This window comes from Salvelinus sp. IW2-2015, linkage group LG11 (assembly GCF_002910315.2).
Source record: "Salvelinus sp. IW2-2015 linkage group LG11, ASM291031v2, whole genome shotgun sequence".
NCBI lineage: Eukaryota > Metazoa > Chordata > Actinopteri > Salmoniformes > Salmonidae > Salvelinus > Salvelinus sp. IW2-2015.
In genome coordinates this window covers 2,002,453-2,018,025 of record NC_036851.1, presented here as the reverse complement: position 1 = coordinate 2,018,025, position 15,573 = coordinate 2,002,453, and the positions used below count along the sequence as shown (strand labels likewise).

The 15,573-nt window shown below is 42.6% G+C and overlaps 2 protein-coding genes across 2 annotated transcripts in view; both read left to right on the top strand.

Annotated features, from left to right (window-relative positions):
* The first annotated feature begins 6,110 nt into the window (after positions 1-6,110).
* cox6c (cytochrome c oxidase subunit 6C) lies at positions 6,111-9,104 on the top strand. The gene is made up of 4 exons (XM_023995805.2): positions 6,111-6,216; positions 8,184-8,298; positions 8,476-8,607; positions 9,007-9,104. The coding sequence occupies exons 2-3, from the start codon at positions 8,194-8,196 to the stop codon at positions 8,599-8,601; spliced, it is 231 nt and encodes a 76-aa protein (XP_023851573.1). The 5' UTR covers positions 6,111-6,216; positions 8,184-8,193; the 3' UTR covers positions 8,602-8,607; positions 9,007-9,104.
* Positions 9,105-14,125: 5,021 nt separating this feature from the next.
* Positions 14,126-15,573, top strand: part of LOC111969651 (serine/threonine-protein kinase 4) — a 55,271-nt gene continuing 53,823 nt past the window's right edge. The window contains exon 1 of the mRNA XM_023995804.2: positions 14,126-14,436. Within this exon, the coding sequence (XP_023851572.1) occupies positions 14,393-14,436 (44 nt within the window). The 5' untranslated portion in view covers positions 14,126-14,392. The remainder of the gene's footprint in view (positions 14,437-15,573) is intronic.

Below are 15,573 nucleotides of genomic sequence, written 5' to 3'. Positions count from 1 at the left end.
CATTACTTACAATGGGGAAAATACAAAACAGTTTTTCACTCCGTTAAAACTCCCTTCAATTGCCTTCAAACATCACCAAACATCACCAAACTCATGGACTATGTAAATAACCATATTACCTCAATATTTTGAGGCATATTGCACTTCTGCACATTACATACAGTTGAATTTGGAAGTTTACATCTTCACCAAATACATTTAAACTCAGTTTTTCACAATTCCTGACATGTAATTCTAGTAAAAATTCCCTGTCTTAGGCCAGTTAGGATCACCACTTTATTTTAAGAATGTGAAATGTCAGAATAATAGTAGAGAGAGATTTATTTCAGCCTTTATTTTTTTCATCACATTCCCAGGGAGTCAGAAGTTTACATACACTCAATTAGTATTTGGTAGCATTGCCTTTAAATTGTTTAACTTGGGTCAAACGTTTCGGGTAACCTTCCACAAGATTCCCACAATAAGTTGGGTAAATTTTGGCCCATTCCTCCTGACCAAGCTGGTGTAACTGAGTCAGGTTTGTCGGCCTCCTTGCTTGCACACGCTTTTTCAGTTCTGCCCACACATTTTCTATAGGCTTGAGGTCAGGGCTTTGTGATGGCCACTCCAATACCTTGACTTTGTTGTCCTTAAGCCATTTTGCCACAACAATGGAAGTATGCTTGGGGTCATTGTCCATTTGGAAGACCCATTTGCGACCAAGCTTTAACTTCCTGACTGATGTCTTGAGATGTTGCATCAATATATCCACATAATTTTCCTACCTCATGATGCCATCTATTTTGTGACATGCATCAGTCCCTCCTGCAGCAAAGCACCCCCACAACATGATGCTGCCACCCCCGTGCTTCACGGTTGGGATGGTGTTCTTCAGCTTGCAAGCCTTCCCCTTTTTCCTCCAAACATAACGATGGTCATTATGGCCAAACAGTTCTATTTTTGTTTCATCAGACCAGAGGACATTTCTCCAAAAAGTACGATCTTTGTCCCATGTGCAGTTGCAAACCATAGTCTGGCTTTTTTATGGCGGTTTTGGAGCAGTGGCTTCTTCCTTACTGAGCGGACTTTCAAGGTTATGTCGATATAGGACTCGTTTTACTGTGGATATAGATACTTTTGTACCTGTTTCCTCCAGCATCTTCACAAGGTCCTTTGCTGTTGTTCTGGGATTGATTTGCACTTTTCGCACCGAAGTATATTAATCTCTAGGAGACAGAACGTGTCTCCTTCCTGAGTGGTATGACGGCTGCGTGGTCCCATGGTGTTTATACTTGCGGACTATTGTTTGTACAGATGAACGTGGTACCTTCAGGCATTTGGAAATTGCTCCCAAGGATGAACCAGACTTGTGGAGGTCTACATTTTATTTCTGATGTCTTGGCTGATTTCTTTTGATTTTCGACATGATGACAAGCAAAAGAGGCACTGAGTTTGAAGGTAGGCCTTGAAATACATCCACAGGTACACCTCCAATTGACTCAAATTATGTCAATTAGCCTATCAGAAGCTTCTAAAGCCATGACATCATTTTCTGGAATATTCCAAGCTGTTTAAATGCACAGTCAACTTAGTGTATGTAAACTTCTGAGCCACTGGAATTGTGATACAGTGAATTATAAGTGAAGTAATCTGTCTGCAAACATTTGTTGGGAAAATTGCTTGTGTCATGCACAAAGTAGATGTCCTAATCGACTTGCCAAAACTATAGTTTGTTAACAAGAAATTTGTGGAGTGGTTGAAAAACGAGTTATAATGACTCCATGCTAAGTGTATGTAAACTTACGACTTCAACTGTACCTGAATTAATAGGGTAAAATAATGAGACGGAGAAACTAACAAAATCTCACTAACACACTCTATTGATGTCACAGCTCCCTCTAGCGGCAGTAATCATATACATACATTAAATGTAAATACCTGGGAGGTCTATTATTGTTAGGTTTATTTTTTATTTAACCCTTATTTTACCCGGTAAGTTGACTGAGAACACATTCTCATTTACAGCAACGACCTGGGGAATAGTTACAGGGGAGATGATTGAGCCAATTGTATTCTGGGGATGATTAGGTGGCCATGATGGTATGAGGGCCAGATTAGGAATTTAGCCAGGACACCAGGGTTAACACCCCTACTCTTACAATAAGTGCCATGGGATCTTTAGTGACCACAGAGTCAGGACACACGTTTAACATCCCATTTGAAAGACTGCACCCTACATTGAGCAATGTCCTCCATCACTGCCCTGGGGCATCGGGATATTTATTTAGACCAGAGGAAAGAGTGCTTTCTACTGGCCCTCCAAAACCACTCCCCGCAGCATCTGGTCTCCCATCTAGGGAGTAACCAGGACCAACCCTGCTTAGCTTCAGGCACAGGGGAAACAGAAGGAGAGCCACCGGAGGAGAATCAAGGAGACCAAGTGCTTTGACATCCGGGTGAATGACTTGGCTTGGAAGAAGGACGAAAGGAAGGTGAGACCTGGGAAACCTTGGTGCTGTTTCGCTCCTAGCTGGTGTCACCATCCATTAAGGTGAATATAAAAATCTCAGATTATAACTATTTGCATTTACCTCCTTGTGGTGGGCGGCATCGCCATGCTGTCAGCAGTACCAACACTGGCCCAGGGGTTTCTCCAAATAGTAAATCTCAAGGCTAACCACTGGGTCACGTTTAGTAACAGCCGCTTCTAGGTAGGTACTGTTAAGGTGTATGACTCTAGTGGTTATGACAGCACCGATATGACAGCTTGTTACACAATGAAAGGGGTAGAGAAAGAAAGAGGGGGAGAAGGAGAGACAAAGTAATTCAGATAGTCTATACAGCTGAATAATACGCTAACTGTAAATATGGATATTTAGCACCCTAACAACCGCTCATTCGGATTTAGAAATTCAACATATATTTACACTTAGACGCCTTTGTCTGTCGTCTCTCTGAAACCACTCGATCCGTCTGTGACGAATAGTTCGACAGAAAGTCTCTGGTTGTGTATGTCTCTGGTTGTCCACCAAAATAAAATGCAAATTAATTACTTAAAAATCATACAATGTGATTTTCTGGATTTTTGTTTTAGATTCCGTCTCTCACAGTGCGTCTCTCACAGTTGAAGTGTACCTATGATAAAAATTACAGACATGCTTTGTAAGTAGGAAAACCTGCAAAATCGGCAGTGTATCAAATACTTGTTCTCCCCACTGTATATACAGTACCAGTAAAAAGTTTGGACACACCTACTCATTCCAGGGTTTTTCTTTATTTTTTCTATTTTCTACATTGTAGAATAATAGTGAAGAATTCAAAACTAGGAAATAACACATATGGAATCATGTAGTAACCAATAAAGATTATTCAAAGTAGCCACCCTTTTCCCTGATGACAGCTTTGCACACTCTGCATTCTCTCAACCAGCTTCATGAGGTAGGCACCTGGAATGCATTTCAATTAAAAGATAATTTGTGGAATTTCTTTCCTTCTTAATGCGTTTGAGCCAATCAGTTGTTGTGACAAGGTAGTGGTGGTATACAGAAGATAGCCTTATTTGGTAAAAGACCAAGTCCATATTATGGCAAGAACAGCTCAAATAAGCAAAGAGAAACGACAATCCATCATTACTTTAAGACATGAAGGTCAGTCAATGCGGAACATTTTAAGAACTCTAAGTTCCTTCAAGTGTAGTCACAAAAATCATAAAGCTCTATGATGAAACTGGCTCTCATGAGGACCACCACAGGAAAGGAAGACCCAGAGTTACTTCTGCTGCAGAGGATAAGTTCATTAGAGTTACCAGCCTCAGATTGCAGCCCAAATAAATGCTTCACAGAGTTCAAGTTTCACCTTTATTTAACCAGATAGGCCAGTTGAGAACAAGGTCTCATTTACAACTGCGACCTGGCCAAGATAAAGCAAAAAGTGTACAGTCAATAACACAATATAAACATCTGTATACAGTGTCTGCAAATCAAGTAAGGAGGTAAGGCAATAAATAGGCCAATAGTGGCGAAGTAATTACAATATAGCAATTTACACTGGAGTGATATATGTGCAGATGAGGATGTGCAAGTAGAAATACTGGTGTGCAAAACAGCAGAAAAACAAAAACAAATATGGGGATGAGGTAGGTAGTTGGTTGATTGGATGGGCTATTTACAGATGGGCTGTGTACAGCTGCAGCGATCGGTAAGCTGCTCTGACAGCTGATGCTTAAAGTAGCAGACACTTCTCAACATCACCTGTTCAGTGGCCTCCCGAGTGGCGCAAGGCACTGCATCACAGTTGCTAGCTGTGCCACTAGAGATCCTGGTTTGAGTCCAGGCTCTGTCGCAGCCGGCCACGACTGGGAGACCCATGGGGCGGCAGACAATTGGCCCAGCGTTGACCGGGTTAGGGAAGGGTTTGGTTGGCAGAGATGTCCTTGTCCCATTGCGCTCTAGCGACTCCTGTGGCGGGCAGGCGCATGCACGATGACACGGTTGCCAGGTGTACGGTGTATCCTCCGACACATTGGTGTGGCTGGCTTCCGGGTTAGGTGGGCATTGTGTCAAGAAGCAGTGTGGCTTGGTTGGGTTGTATTTCGCATGGCTCTCGACCTTTGCCTCTCCCGAGCCGTACGGGAGTCGCCATTTTCTTTCAATCTGAAAACATTGCGAAGCCACGCCCATTTTCTGTTGAATTGCAGTATGGGCCCTAAAAGCATGGAAATAGGGTCCACTGCTTGTATATTTCGGTTGCGTTTCAAAATCTTTAAATACACACCCTCCGCCACTTACCCTAATGCCCTTGGGGGAATCCCTGTCACCATCTTGGCCGTCGGTTCAAACGAATAGCCAAACAAGGGAAGTTTGCAATGTAAGGCCCTCAGCCCTCGTTTCTGATCGAGTTTGTGAGTGTACAATTATGTTCACTTCGGGGCCTGAAACGTGCCATAATTCATTCCTTCCTCCATTATTGATAGGCCTACATTTTTAGAAGAAAAAAAACATTATTCCTCCTAGACCTATGCTGTAACAATGAGGAATTTATTATTGTTAGAACACAATTATTGTCTACACTAGGCTGTAAATTGCAATGATGTAAAATTACATTAGGCCACTCATATGGTGTATTTTGTCAGGATGTATCGGCGAATAGGCCTACTATAGAAAAATAGGCTATAGACTATGACACTGAGATGTGCTGTCTGTCATGGATCATGTATCCCAAGTCATCTTATAATTAACGTGGCCACCAGCATATGACAAAAAATCGCCAACGCCATTATATTAAACCAGGTTTGGCCGAAGGACTTAAATTATTAGAATTAGTGTGAGTTAGGTTCCAAAAAAATAAATCTGTGGTAAAATCTAATTCATTTATAGCATAACGTTTACAGAAATCCAACTAACTGGTTATGAAAGTTCTGATTTTTAAAAATAGCTTTTTCATTCGTCTGTACAATTGTTTTTTGAGCAAGGGTTTTCCCTCTTCTGAAATACAAGTCTGTAAGTGAAATGACTGAGGATATCACAAGGTTTGAGATCCTTCTCCATTTTGAGATCCTTCTCCATCTAATAGCCTAATAAGACGAATTTTAGCATTCAAATGACATAGCTAATTAGAGGTGAAATTATTATATTTATTCGTTTTTAGTTCTTCCATCACCTGCCGATAAAAAAAAACTCATATTGCCCTACTTCTGAAAAAGGTAATCGGGACAGATATGCTTTAGTGGACTCGCCCGACTACCATTAGCCGGAACCCAGAGTAATATGATTCTGCCGGAGTCGATGCTGTGTACCCTGAGTCTCAAACTGAATAGGCCCGAACCCACCGTGTTGACTGGGGTCAGATAGTCACACAGCTTTTACTTTGAAGACAGCTAGCACACGTATCCTGTTCAAGCCCCTCCTCTCTACGCCAACACCGTCTCTGTTCATTAATTCAATCTTGTGGACGAAATATAGAAAATGAATTAATGCATTCAAAATGATTATCCGTCTTAGTTAAATTCGGATATTGATTGAAAGAACCATACACGAATCGGTCGGGAACCCTGCACTTGGCTATCTCTGATAGTTTTTGCGCCCATGATGTTTCCGTAGATGGACGTTTTTGCGTGTCTTGGATTGGCCACTTTATTTACTCTGATTGTCCCTTCGCGACACCAGTAGTATTCTTTCCGGAAGATCAACGCCTCAGAGCCGCGCTAACATATTTTGGTGAAGGTCGTTAGTTCTTCTTGTAAGTATTTAGTAAATGTGAACGCTAAATCGAATACTTTCCATCTAACCTGTACAGAAAATATATACTTCAAGGTGTTGAAATGTTATGATTCTGTCCATTGCATAGTAATATTATTATTATCGACAGTGCCCTCTAGATTGTTGTAACGTTTGCTAGCTAGCTACTTTGGCCTCGGACTGTCTGTGGTTGGTGCTGTAGATATTTATTTATTCTGCCGGTAAAACTATAGCGAGCAACCAAATTGCAGCAAACGTTTATTTTTTTAAACAAAATATTGAAAATATTGAAATACTGTTTTCAAAACAAATTGCCATTGTGTTGATGCAAATAATCAGGTAGGCATAGGCTACTTTGTAGTTATATTAATTGCCTTCCATCTACCCGAAAACGATTAGGCTATCATTAGCATCGCTAACTGCTACACAAAGTGTTAGACATAAAAGCCCTTCGTGCATCGCACACAGCCGGGCTCAACATACAGGTACATTTGCCAGTGGCCCAAACCTACTGGCCGAATAAGGAAAAAAACAACTGGGTCACGTCAAGATCTGACAGGAAAGCGAATGATACGTTCATAATTTCAGGAACATGTGATTTTCTTTCATGTGCGGCGTGAGATAGTAGCCAATACAGTGTTTATACAGACATTGGCAAGTCAAATTCAATGGTTTTTCAAGCATTTAATTGTAATAATAATAACGTTACTATTATTTATATTTACGTTTTATATTTAATTATTGTAACAGTCTATATCGAAAAAAACTCCCAAATATATGCAAAAAAGTATGCATTACCATTAAGAATAATGCTTTTTTAAAATGTTTTTTTTATAGGCCTACCGAATTACATTATGCATTGACATTCACATTATTTTTAAGTTCTCAAGTATGTCCACATTGCTTGACTAAATAGACAGCATGCTCTTGACACAAACACACACAACACAGTTGTTGAGGGGTTACTGTACCATGTTTTAAAATGAGAAAGTGACCAAAAACCAGGTTCCCTTTGTAATGGAACACTTTTGTATAGAAAACATTTGATGTTTTGCGCAGTAGAACTTCTAAATCGGCTACCATAACTTCAAGGACTTTTCAAGGACCAAAGAGCCTAGGGGAAATGTCGGATTTTCAAGTTAGGCTGTAATGACTGAACTACGCCCGTATATATTCAACCAAGAGTTTGAACTTTTAAAATACCTGGTTTGTATACCCAGTCTTGCCTTAGCTCTACCAGTAACTGCTATCATAACTTGGAACATCTTTCCAACCTCTAATGCTGTCGGTCTTTGCTCCACACAACAACCAGCTGTTTGAGAGCTGCGTGCTCTCTGCCCGACATATTATCTATAGCAGGAATGGGCAAATTTGAGGGGTGGGGCCACAAAAAATCTGAACTCGTGAGGGGCCGCTGTTGCTCATTGGTCCCCATAACCCCCCCCCATTCTACACATTTTGCAATGGGGTGTAGAGAAATGTTTGCTGTTTTAGTAACTGAGTGAGACTAACAAAATCAATGGCCCCCCCGGCCGGTAATTCGACCATGATAGTTTAGCGGCCAGCTATCTAAACTTAACTTGGCTGTCTAAAATAGGAGTCAAATGGTTGCAAATGCAGTATCAAACCCTGGAGCCTTTCCACTTTTCGCTATTGCTCCTCAAGCAAGGGCGGAAGCCAATGACATCACAGATTCCCGTTAGACAAACTCCTTGAATACCCTACTCCTTGAAGTTGGCAGTTGCCTAGAAAACACTATTGTGCTCAACTTATTTTTTTGCGTTTTTACTTTACTGTATTTATACTTGGGATATATATGGCTTTTCAACAGAAAGTTCATACATTGCTGGAGGACGTCTAACTAAAACCATATCAAGAATTTTCTTGACATAAGGACATTTCTGAAAGCAGCATTGTTCTACTTCAACCTAATTAAATAATGTTACATTTTTCTTCTGAACCTTCCAGGTACTCCACAATGTCTCTGGCTAAGCCTGCAATGCGAGGACTCCTCGGGAAGCGTCTGAGGTTCCACCTGCCCATCGCCTTCGCCCTGTCAGTGGTGGCTGCAGCAGCTTTCAAGGTCAGCTGATGGATGAGAATAATTAGCCAATTTAATTATTATAATTTTTTTTCTATCTTGAGGCTCTGGGTAGAGAAGTGTAAAACGAAAGGGTTAAAGTCCATCATGGAATTGATGTTATCACATTGAATGGATATCTTCAGGAACAGGCATGATGTATATACTTTGTCTTCTCAGTACGGTGTAACAGAGCCAAGGAAACAGGCCTATGCCGATTTCTACAAACAATACGATGCCACAAAGGAGTTCAACAACATGAGGGAAGCTGGCATTTTTGAAAGTGTCAGGCCAACTGGCAAATAAACCCCTGTGAGTATTTTGCAACCAATTAGGCATAATTTCATCTATCTATTAGGCCAGTGTTTTTCACTTCTTGTCCCGGAGGGCTTGGGTGTGTGCAGGCTTTTGTCCTAGCCATTAGCACACCTGGGTCGTGTTCTGTAGGCACAAGTCAGTAGAAAATGTTTCAATGTGTAACAAGTGTGCAAGTATTTCAAAATGTTGTTGCCTATTGAACACACCTTTTGAATCATCTAAACAAGGTCTTCAGATGATTAGTTGAGTCAAGTTTGTTGGTGCTGGGTTAGGAGAACAAAGGCATGCTGCGGTCCTCTTGGTGGATGTCTTTGTAATCAATTATTGTAAAATGTTCATTGTTATAACTGCAGTACTGTGCAACATCTTATGCTATGTCCCTTTGTATTACAGGTTGCATCCCATTGTGCATTCCTGGTCTGATGTTCCTGCTCTGTGATTTACTGATCGAACATTGCTGTTATGTTCTCATAAATAAACTATCCTCTCTATGGGTGCCTCTGTCTCATTGTTTTGATTTATCACAAAAATTGTGATAGAGAAACAGTTTTGCTCAAGAAAGCAACATAGCTATCAATCTCATAGATTACCAGTTGAAGTCAAATAAAATTGTATTTGTCACATGCGCTGAATACAACTGGTACAACCTTAGTGAAATACTTACACAAGTCCTTAACCAACAATGCAATTAAGAAAAATATCCCTCAAAATAAGATATGAACAAATAATTAAAGAGCAGCAGTAAAATAACAATAGCGAGGCTATATAGAGGGGATACCGGTACAGAGTCGATGTGCGGGGGGCACCGGTTACTTGAGGTAATATGTGAAGTCCGTGCCGCCATAGCTACAGAATTGTTAATGTGATGCTCCATAACCGTTGCAGCTTGGCTGATGGAAAGCCTTGCAAGGATTTTTTTCAAATAACCTGTTCTTGAAGTTGCTTTCTTTGTTCTGGATTCGACAAAGTATATTTTATAAATGTCTGTCCAGTTGCAGATGGTTGTCCAGAGAATATTCAGAAAGATAAACCCACATTTTGCACCAAGTGATGAGTTCCTTCACCATTTTAGCTGCCAGACATCTTGCATTTCCCGACATCTTTGCAGGACCTAGTCGTTTATATGCAACACTGCGAAGTGTGGAAGTAGATGACAGCGCATCACACATTCGACCAAAACAAAGATCTGCTCACGTGAGGCATTTCTCAATACAAAACGTGGATTTAATATCTTGATGAATATTCTCTGGTTTTTGGAGAACCACCTGCAATTTGACATGTTTTATAAGATTCACTTTTGACTGAATCGAGAATGAAGAAAGTATTACGAACTTGTTAGTAAAAGAATATTCCTTGCAAACTTTTCCATTAGCGAAAGAGTAACTGGTATGGAGCATTACATATCCCGTTAACAATTCTGTTGCTTGCTCTGGGGGGGGGGAGTTTCATTGCTAGTTTGTGTACATTAAATTGCTACCTCATCAGCTTATTGCTGGAACTGGGTGGAAGTATGGTACGGTAAAGATGGTGGAATCATGTTCTATCAGACGAGTGAAATTAATGTAAACGGACGGTAGGCAATTAAGGTCACAGTTATGAAAACTCAAGACACTAAAGCCGCCTTTCTGCTGACTCTGAAAAACACCAAAAGAAAGATGCTCAGGGTCCCTGCTCATCTGCGTGAACGTGCCTTAGGCATGCTGCAAGGAGGCATGAGGACTGCAGATGTGGCCAGGGCATTAAGTTGCAATGTCCGTACCGTGTAACGCCTAAGACAGCGCTACAGGGAGACAGGACAGCTGATCGTCCTCGCAGTGGCAAACCACGTGTAACAAAACCTGCACAGGATCGGTACATCCAAACATCACACCTGCGGGACAGGTACAGGAGGGCAACAACAACTGCCCGAGTTACACCAGGAATGAACAATCCCTCCATCAGTGCTCAGACTGTCCGCAATAGGCTGAGAGAGGCTGGACTGAGGGCTTGTAGGCCTGTTGTAAGGCAGGTCCTCACCAGACATCACGGGCAACAACATCGCCTATGGGCACAAACCCACTGTTGCTGGACCAGACAGGACTGGCAAAAAGTGCTCTTCACTGAAGAGTCACGTTTTTTTCTCACCAAGGGTGATGGTCGGATTCACGTTTATCGTTTTAAGGAATGAGCATTACACCGAGGCCTGTACTCTGGAGCGGGATCGATTTGGAGGTGGAGGATCCGTCATGGTCTGGGGCGGTGTGTCACAGCATCATCGGACTGAGGTTGTTGTCATTGCAGGCAATCTCAACGCTGTGCATTACAGGGAAGACATCCTCCCTCATGTGGTACCCTTCCTGCAGTCTCATCCTGACATGACCCTCCAGCATGACAATGCCACCAGCCATACTGCTCATTCTGTGTGTGATTTCCTGCAAGACAGGAATGTCAGTGTTCTGCCATGGCCAGCGAAGAGCTCGGATCTCAATTCCTTTGAGATCCTTCAATTCCTCAAATCTCAATTCCAATTCCTCACCCTCCTTGGATCGGAGGGTGAGGACCAGGGCCATTCTCCCCAGAAATGTCCGGGAACTTGCAGGTGCCTTGGTGGAAGAGTGGGGTAACATCTCACAGCAAGAACTTGTAAATCTGGTGCAGTCCATGAGGAGGAGATGCACTGCAGTACTTAATGCAGCTGGTGGCCACACCAGATCCTGACTGTTACTTTTGATTTTGACCCCCCCTTTGTTCAGAGACACATTATTCAAAGCGCGAACCACTGCTTTTAACCAGGGCAAGGTGACCGGAAACATGACCGAATACAAACAGTGTAGCTATTCTCTCCGCAAGGCAATAAAACAAGCTAAGTCCCAGTATAGAGACAAAGTAGAGTCGCAATTCAACAGCTCAGACACAAGAGGTATGTGGCAGGGTCTACAGTCAATCACGGATTACAAAAAGAAAACCAGCCCCGTCGCGGACCAGGATGTCTTGCTCCCAGACAGGCTAAATAACTTTTTTGCTCGCTTTGAGGACAATACAGTGCCACTGACACGGCCCGCTACCAAAACCTGCGGGCTCTTCCTTCAGTGAGTAAAACATTAACGTGTTAACCCTCGCAAGGCTGCAGGCCCAGACGGCATTCCCAGCCGCGTCCTCAGAGCATGCGCAGACCAGCTGGCTGGTGTGTTTAAGGACATATTCAATCAATCCTTATCCCAGTCTGCTGTTCCCACATGCATGCTCAAGGGGCCACAATTGTTCCTGTCCCAAGAAAGCTAAGGTAACTGAGCTAAACGACTACCGCCCCGTAGCACTCACTTCCGTCATCATTAAGTGCTTTGAGAGACTAGTCAAGGACCATATCACCTCCACCCTACCTGACACCCTAGACCCACTCCAATTTGCTTACCGACCCAATAGGTCCACAGACGACGCAATCGCAACCACACTGCACACTGCCCTAACCCATCTGGACAAGAGGAATACCTATGTTGAGAATGCTGTTCATCGACTACAGCTCAGCATTAACCATAGTACCCTCCAAACTCGTCATCAAGCTCGAGACCCTGAGTCTCGACCCCGCCCTGTGCAACTGGGTCCTGGACTTCCTGACGGGCCGCCCCCAGGTGGTGAGGGTAGGTAACAACATCTCCACCTCGCCTGCCTGATCCTCAACAGTGGGGCCCCACAAGGGTGCGTTCTGAGCCCTCTCCTGTACTCCCTGTTCACCCACGACTGCGTGGCCATGCACGCCTCCAACTCAATCATCAAGTTTGCGGACGACACTACAGTGGTAGGCTTGATTACCAACAACGACGAGACGGCCTACAGGGAGGAGGTGAGGGCCCTCGGAGTGTGGTGTCAGGAAATAACCTCCACACTCAACGTCAACAAAAACAAGGAGATGATTGTGGATTCAGGAAACAGCAGAGGGAGCACCCCCCTATCCACATCGACGGGACAGTAGTGGAGAAGGTGGAAAGTTTTAAGTTCCTCGGTGTACACATCACGGACAAAACTGAATTGGTCCACCCACACAGACAGCGTGGTGAAGAAGGCGCAGCAGCGCCTCAGGAGGCTGAAGAAATTCGGCTTGTCACCAAAAGCACTCACAAACTTCTACAGATGCACAATCGAGAGCATCCTGTCCGGGCTGTATCACCGCCTGGTACGGCAACTGCTCCACCCACAACCGTAAGGCTCTCCAGAGGGTAGTGAGGTCTGCACAACGCATCACCGGGCAAACTACCTGCCCTCCAGGACCACTAACCACCCGATGTCACAGGAAGACCAAATGATCGATCAAGGACACAACCACCCAAAGCACTGCCTGTTCACCCCGCTATCATCCAGAAGGCGAGGTCAGTACAGGTGCATCAAAGCAGGGACCGAGAGGACTGAAAAACAGCTTCTATCTCAAGGCCATCAGACTGTTAAACAGCCACCACTAACATTTAGTGGCCGCTGCCAACATACTGACTCAACTTCAGCCACTTTAATAATGGGAATTGATGGAATTATGTAAAAATGTACCACTACGCACCTTTAAAACAATGCCAACTTAATATAATGTTTACATACCCTACATTACTCATCTCATATGTATATACTGTACTCTATATCATCTACTGCATCTTGCCATCTTTATGTAATACATGTATCACTAGCCACTTTAAACTATGCCACTTTATGTTTACATACCCTACATTACTCATCTCAATATGTATTTACTGTACTCTATAACCATCTACTGCATCTTGCCTATGCCATTCTGTACCATCACTCATTCATATATCTTTATGTACATATTCTTTATCCCTTTACACTTGTGTGTATAAGGTAGTAGTTGTGGAATTGTTAGGTTAGATTACTTGTTGGTTATTACTGCATTGTCGGAACTAGAAGCACAAGCATTTCGCTACACTCGCATTAACATCTGCTAACCATGTGTATGTGACAAATAAAATTTGATTTGATGGTTTATAAATGCCAAATAAAACTTAACTTGTTTTTATGAATTTCTTATTCATTTAAATGGCTAGACAAATAGAAAGCTAATGTTAGCTAGCTATATAAGACATTTAATTCACATAATTGTCAATTTAAATAACTTTAGCCAATTTAGCTAACATTAGATAGTTAATCCAGAGATTCTTACTTTTTGCCTATATTCGGCAGACATGTCCAGATTATCATGGCCCTGATGAGTGACATGAAGCTTGAGACAGGCATTTGTAGTTCTGTATGATAGCCACATTAGCAGCTAATTAGCTTTTCATTTTTGGGGGGCTAAATACAGGCGAATATATTGATAAAAGTCACCTTTTCCGATAGACATTTACACGGTTATCAAAACGTCACGTCAGGGTAAGCCTACGCGAAACACTTATTTGAAGTGTTTCTAAAATCCACAATGCCAGGATAAAATGAATGGTGGAAAAACGATTGTAACCATTTCCGTGTTTGAACGGTAGGTATTATGACTCATGCTGTGGTAGGCTATTCTCTTTGGCCCCCCTCATTCCGCGCCCAGTCTCAAAACGCTCTTCCTGGTTTGAACTGAATGTCAAGACACTTGGCTACAAATTGTCAAAAAAGTCAAAAGCAGCCTAGTCAGAGGAGGATGGAGCAACGAATGAGATTAAAGTAGTTTAAGGAAAATTTCAGATTTTGGAAACTTGGCTTTACACAATGAAACACGAATGAGAAGTTGAGAGACAACTGTAAAACATTCAGAAAAGCGTATCATCGCAGCAAGAACCGCTGGCTACAGAAGTGAACTATCTTGAAGAAAACAATGGAGAACAAGGACAAAGTACAAATGAGGACACACCCACGCAGGTAATGAATCAGTACAACCTAGTTAAATTGGCTGCAGAAGTTTGTTTCTCCAGTTTGAATATTAGCCTGATCGTGTTGGGGTTAATATAAGCTAGCTAAGGGTAGCTAGCTAAGGGTAACTTAGCTAGCTAGCATCATACAGCGGAGAGACACTACCAAGATCCAACGTTATCAACTAACTGTCTACATGCTTGCTAGTTAGCTGTTATTGCTAGTGTAACATACCTGTTATTGCACCACATAGATATATTTGTAGGAAGATAGTTTGAAATGGCACAACATTGGCTGGCTCTGGATCTGTTTGTGTCGTTTTGCCAACTCCTATCATTCCGCACCTATGGTTGGAGATGGTAAGACAGGACTGGGGGACACTGGGTCAACAGTTGCTCTTCCCTGATGCCTACTGTTAACTAGCTACTGTACGTAACTAGCTAATAGCTATACAATGTTGACAAGCGACTAACCTAACAGCAGAAATGCATCTAGCATTTGGTTTGATTTAGCACGCTGGGGGCTATGAACGGAGCCCGATTCATTTTCAATTAAAAGAAGGGACGTGGGCAGAAGACCATTGAGCGATGCAAGCATGGGTGAAAGAGTGGACCAAAGTTGTTCACCGCTACATCGCGTTGCTATTGACCAATGGAAGCTCACTATAGTTTCCAGCACCTACTGGATTGACTGTTGATACCTAGCACTACCTAGCGTGCTTGCTAGTACCGACATGAGGGCGAAGCTAGCGTGGCTATCCATTTAGTGGATCACTGCTGTAATGTAGCAGAAGTGACAAGGGACACAACCACATAGGCCAACATTATTGGACACATAACTGACGATATACAGTGCCTTCAGAAAGTATTCATACCCCTTGACTTATTCCAAAATAAATTTGCGTTACAGCCTGATTTCAAAATGGATTAAACGCACAATACCCCATAATGACAAAGTGAAAACAAATGTTAGCAAATTTACTGAAAATTAAATACAGAAATGTAATTTATATATGTGGCTCCAGAGTGGCGCAGCAGTCTAAGGCACTGCATCTCAGTGCAAGAGGTGTCACTACAGTCCCTGGTTCGAATCCAGGCTGTATCACATCCGGTCGTGATTGGGATAGGGCTGCACACAATTGGGCCA